The sequence below is a fragment of the Crocodylus porosus genome, unplaced genomic scaffold (genome assembly GCF_001723895.1).
Source record: "Crocodylus porosus isolate Cpor-Errol unplaced genomic scaffold, CroPor_comp1, whole genome shotgun sequence".
Taxonomy (NCBI): Eukaryota; Metazoa; Chordata; order Crocodylia; family Crocodylidae; genus Crocodylus; species Crocodylus porosus.
In genome coordinates this window covers 60,102,818-60,108,817 of record NW_017728951.1, presented here as the reverse complement: position 1 = coordinate 60,108,817, position 6,000 = coordinate 60,102,818, and the positions used below count along the sequence as shown (strand labels likewise).

At 45.7% G+C, this 6,000-nt stretch overlaps 1 protein-coding gene across 3 annotated transcripts in view; it reads right to left on the bottom strand.

Moving 5' to 3' along the window:
* The window catches only part of LOC109324289 (phytanoyl-CoA hydroxylase-interacting protein-like), a 79,796-nt gene that overhangs the window by 39,737 nt on the left and 34,059 nt on the right, over positions 1–6,000 (bottom strand). Inside the window, exon 1 of one of the 3 annotated variants that reach the window (XM_019556270.1) lies at positions 4,553–4,775. The exons of the other annotated variants lie outside the window; for them this stretch is intronic. Within the exon in view, the coding sequence (XP_019411815.1) occupies positions 4,553–4,658 (106 nt within the window). The 5' untranslated portion in view covers positions 4,659–4,775. Of the gene's footprint in view, positions 1–4,552; positions 4,776–6,000 lie in introns of those variants that run through there. 3 annotated transcript variants of the gene reach the window in all.

Here is a 6,000-nt window from a genome sequence, read left to right as displayed (position 1 = left end):
AGGAGGCGCTACTTCACGGTCAGGGCGGCTAGGATCTGGAACCAACTTCCAAGAGAAGTGGTGCTGGCTCCTACTCTGGGGGTCTTTAAAAGCAGGCTAGATGTACACCTTGCTAGGGTTGTTTGACCCCAGTTCTCTTTCCTGCCATGGCAGGGGGTTGGACTTGATGATCTGCTCAGGTCTCTTCCAACCCTAGAAACTAGGAAACTACTGTCAACAATGTGCACTAAATTTTGGATGTACAGCTTTCAAAGCACTTATACTATGTACAATACTTTTCAAAGGTCTATATAGGGGTTTACAAGTCCAAAGCATAATATAAATTGCAGCTGTGAGTGCTCATCTCTTCTGAAAATAAGATCCCAAAGTATCAAGTCAGGTTCCCAGAAAATTAACTTACAATTAGTGACCACAAATGAAAACCATGCTTTAAATATCTTGCCCAGTAGTATATGTTTTTTGTGGCAGAAACAATGATAACCTCCAATTTTTCCATGGCAGCATTCAGCTATCTTAATCATGCTTTCTCTTCCTGCAGTCTCCTCCAACCCACTGCCTTTATTCATTACACACTTCACATCACGATTTCTCCAACAAATGCACAAGTCTTCCTAAAAATATTCTTGACCTAGCAATTCTGATCATCCAGGATATGACCATCCAGGAAATCTTAATTCTGGCATTTTCTAACTTCTGCCCTCTTAACTTTGCCACCCTAATAAAGTTATTTTAACATAGCTTGTATGTGTAATATCCTAGGTTTTCTCCTAAAACCTCCTCCTCATACCTATGGGCTCCCTATTACTCCCCCAACTCTCAGTTTTGCCCTCTGCAGTTTCTTGTCCCATTCTACTTCCCCTCACCATTAACCCTTCCACAGCTCTCCTCTTTCTCCTTTTTGAGGCTACTGCACTCAGACCTGTGTTAGAAGAGGGGAATTCTAATCTGTACTACAAGGCAAAGTGAAAAAGCAAAAACTTCACTGTACTGCAACATAACAAGGCCCACATGGGCTACCATTATTGTGAGATTTGTCACACTGACTTCTGTCACGTGAACCAATGAAGCAACTAATGACAATAGCACAGTGGTCAGCAATCTTTTTAGGCTGTGGGCTACTTCAGGTCAAATGCAGGTAGGAAAAGAGGCACACTGCCACTGCTTTCCCCCAGGCAGCACAGGAAAGCAACAATTATCAAAGCCCCACACTGCTGAATACTACCAAAACCCCAAGCCATGTCCACAAGCTGGGTCAAATGGCTTTGAGGGCCAGATCCAGACCATTGAAGGTAACTCTTGCCCATAGTAGGCTGTCATTCACTATGTGGACAAGGAACAGAGAAGTTTGAAATACTGTGCTAGTAGGACTTGCAAATATTTGCTGTCACAGGAATGGTGAGATGCAGGAGTCTTGGGTTTCATTTCAGGCTCTGAAAGGGAATGTATGCTAATGAATTCTTTTGCCTGTTCTGCCCAAGCTTGATCTCTTCTTTCCTAATCCTCCAACTTGTCCCATCTCTTCTTTACCCATGGCTCATTTTCCCAGAGCCCTTGTATCAGTTCTAATCTCCACTCATCAGATTTTTCTCTATCCCAGTTTCCTTGCCCACCTACCTCCAGTTCCATCTTTTGCTCCTTGCCTCCTTTGTATCTCTCCTGCATATCTGACCTCAAATTATTCTTACCAGCAGCTACCAATCTCATACTCCTCATCCACTTTCAGCCTGTCCCTCCTCAATTCCTTAGCCAAGGCTCCTTGCCAAGACAATCTTATTCCCTGCCCCTTATCAGATCAAACTCCTCCCCTCTCCACCTCCTTTCCTCTGGCCCACTTGTTCTCAGTTAGTCTCCTTGCCCAGCTAGTACCAGTAATTCCTCTGACCCTTGTAATGTCTTCCTCCCCATACCTATGGGTTCTCAGTCCCTCCCCCAACTCCCAGTTTTGACTTCTACAGTTTCCTGTGCCACTCTACAGTTCCCTCAGCTCATCTCTCCTCTGAATTTTAATTGGGCAACTTCCTTCTTCTTGCTGCTTTTGCAAATAGAGCACTGATGGCATAAGTGAGCTATACAGAAAAAACGAAACAAAACAACCCACAATAAACATTATTTTTAATAACTGCTTTACTCTGGCTCTTGTGTATCCAAAGGTAACCCTGAAATCAGGAGTATGTTATGTTTTATGTTCAAACTACTGCAACATTTTTATAAATACATTTTTTTCAAAATGATTATCACATGCCATCTTAGCTTTATGCAGCTTAAATAAAAGAACACTTTTTAAAAGATCCCAAATCAAATGTAAAGTCTCAAGGTGACTGTTTTAAGACACGGCGCTATGGAAGCCTTGTTTTCATGCTAAGGAGAAGCATTAAAAATACAGTGTTTTAAAATAAATCATAAATATTTATGCATGTAAAGCCATTGGCTAAATATAGGTAATCAATTAAGTGCCTAAATACACTGAAAGTATAATTTGCACTCTTACCTAGAGAGCTAAATGCTTCCAGGCTTGTTTACTTTTTTTGTTCATTTTAGCATGTATTTTTGGTACTTAAGTGCCATCTGTAGGAAGCATTAAAGTATGCTCAAGTTCAATTCTGTGCCCAATTAGGTATGCAATTGTATATTTATATGTGCAAGGCAGATGCATCTTTTTAAAAATGTAGACCTCTATGCATGAAGCAATGACCCCAAATTATGTAGTGGCTTAATATGCATCAAGATTCATTTGTACAGCAGAATCTAAAGAATAGAAAAATTGTTTTCTGATTATGTGAGTTTAAACTGGAAATATTTTGACTTTAAAACAACCTAGAAGAAACTCTTTGAATCTGCTGGTCTCTATGAGACTATTTCGTAAAAACCAAGCACTGCTTAAATACAGTATGCTGAATCAATTAGGAGTCTGCCACAATTAACATACTAGACTTAGTTAATAAAGGTTACATAATTTATCAATTTCCTATTCACTGTAGTATCAATAAAAGTAATCACATATAAATGGGGTACTTTGCCAAAACAACAGCAATATATTCTTTCAGATCTAGGAGAAGATGTAATTGAAGTTAACGTTAGCTGCAATAATAAATTGTGATATCAACCTACAACACAAGCTCTATTTCTACTTGTGATTTACTTCATATATAAATTTAATTATAAATCAAATATAAATCTGTGGTTAAAAATACATTTTTGTTGTTGTTAGTAAATGTAACAACAGAAAGAACTATTTAAAAATAACTTGACAGTCCCTTTAATACTAAAAAACAAGAGTTTTTTAGTCATTCATGGGATAGTTAGCCTCAGTCATGGGATAGTTAGCTCAAAAGTACTGGAATATTTCATAATGACATGTCCATAGTAAAATACTAACCCCCCCCCGAATCACCATTTCCATCAAGCAGTGATACCTACAATATGGATCCTCCTACAAAAAATCCACTATAGAAAAAAGTTAAATGAATTCAAGCAATTAACGTTCAAGTTGCTCAGTGAATTCACAGTGCAAACTACATTCAATTGAGCTTTTCCTTCCTCACTCAAATTGCAGAACACCATAAAATGTTCAAGCTGTTTATACTACTTAATGGCAAAGAGGAAGGCAAAAATAATTTGGGTGACATCACAAATGGATTTAGCAGCTGCAAGATCATTTTCTCAGCTATTTTTTTGTCTACACAGAAGTTTATCTCATATTATATTAATGCCATGCATCTCCCTGAAGCCACACTGCAAATAATATTAACCTCGCTTCTGATGCTTAATCTTCAGTGTGTGTGGCTAATATGGTCAGTGGTTTCCTTTTGGCCCCTTATTACAGCCTCAGAGTTGTTTGGTTGTTGCAAATCAGCTAGGGCTTAGTATGGCATCTGCACTGTGAAACAAAACTTCATTCACATGATACCTACCCAGGGCCCTTCTGCCAATCTGGATCTGCCATCACTACAGACATGGTAAAGGAGGTTGTTTGCTCCTTCCCAGCTTGCCCATCTCCTGTTCCTGGTCCCTCCCCAGTTCTGCTGAGCTTTTGGCTTGGGACTCTAGGCACAGAACAAAGGTTGGGACACAGCTTGGGCCACTGGACCCATCCGCCAGGCTTGAGCCACTGCCCAGGATGAGGGACCTTGTCCACGGTGCTGAAGATATGTCAACGCCTCTTCCCCCGCCCTCGCAGACCCTAACTGGGAGCAGGGCTGAGGTCCCTCGACTCCTTGAGGATGATGATGTTTCTTATATGGATTATATGACATTATTACTAATAATCTAACGCTATACTATAATATGCAGTAATAATAATGACAATGATTGAAAGAGCCTGATGACAGGCAACAAGTTTCCATGCTGCACCCGAGGCCTCACAAAGCAGGGAGAGGCCCCGGCCGTGACCAGCCCACGGCGCCGAGAGCCTGGCGCTGGGCTCCGCACCCCTCGCCCGCCCCTGGCTCCCCTCGGGACGAGGACGAGCCTCAGTGCCTCCGCCCGGCGCCCCCTGCCCGGCTTTTGTTCCCGGCGAGGCGGGGGGATACACACAAAGGCGGGCTGCTCTCACCGTCCCTCTCACAGAGCTGGATCGCCTCGAGGCTCAGGTTCTTGATCACGTCCTCGCAGGGGCTGGCGGGGCTGCTCGCGCTCTGCTCCCGGCGCGGCATCTCCATTGTGCGCGGCTCCCGGTGTCCCTGCCCGCGGGGCGGCGGCGGTGGTGCAGAGCCGCGCGCGGCAGTGCTTTCCCAGCTCTGGCGCTGAGACGGCGCTGGCGGAGGGCGGCGGCAGGGCTGTCACTGCAGTGGGGCGGGGAGGGGGCCGCCGAGACGCGCTTCGCACAGCCCGGCTCCGCGCTTAAAGGGGCCGCCGCAGCGCTCTCTGAAAATGGCCGCTGCGCGCGAGGCCGGACCGGAGGCCCAACGCCCCACACTTATCATGGCCCGGGGAGGGGCAGCGCCTGGCCCCGCAGCGCTCGTCTGAGGCTTCGTGGCGCCCTCAGAGCCCCGCGGCCCCCGCCCAGGCTGGGCCCTGCCGACCACCGACCCCTCCGCAAGGCCGCGGCTCGGCCTCTACCCGGCCCGTGGAGCCATGGGAGCACGCCCGGGAGAGGCCCGTCAGGCACACGAGGCACTGGGCCCAGGAGGAGGAGGCCAGGGGCCTGCACCAGGGGTGCAAAGGCCTGGTCAGACACACACGGAGCTGGGGCCAAAGTGGAGGCACCCTGTCCAAACACTGGGGGCCAGGGCACAGGGGCCTGATCCACCACATGAGAGTTAGGGCAGGTCAGTGCAGTGCAGGGCTGCTGTTGTGACATGGTGTGTGGTGGAACCGGAGCGTGCTCCATCCACTCCATGCATTGACCTGGTATTACAGTGCTTCCAGGACCGGTGCAAAAAAAAAAAGTGTGTGGGACAAGAGCCTGATAAGGCACTGATCAGGCCTTGGCCCTGTGTGCACCCAGTCAGGCCCATAGACTGGATCTGCTCTGTGGACCTGCCCCCACCCCATTCATCCAGCCTATGGGGCCAAAAGGTTGGGCCTCACAGCTCTAGGATGAATAAGCTGGGGCACACATTTCAATGTGCCAGCTCTCTATTGAAGAGGAAGGTCAATGCAATTTGCCTCCCTGAAAGCTGTTTGCTTCAGTTTGCTGACAGCAGTTTGGTTGTCCCTTTTTAGACATGGCATTGTTTTGTATTTTAAGGCCTTGCTCCACACCTTTCAGTTCCTTCCTTTAGTGTCACTCTGCCTAAGGATGTGGAAAGCAGAACAACTATACTATAGCACAGAACAAAAAAGTTAGAGCTCTATTTCATGCATTCCTCACACACTACTTCACTGCATTGTTAAAATGTTTTGAAGGGCAAGGAGAAAAAAAAGCCCAAGGTGCACCAAAGCTAATTTTACCAGTCTTTTGTTGGAAATAAGTTTCCGTACTCTTGACAGGATGGTTATTTACTGTCAATAATTTCATGAATGAGAACCATGGGGAATTCTTAAAGCTGAAAAGCTTTT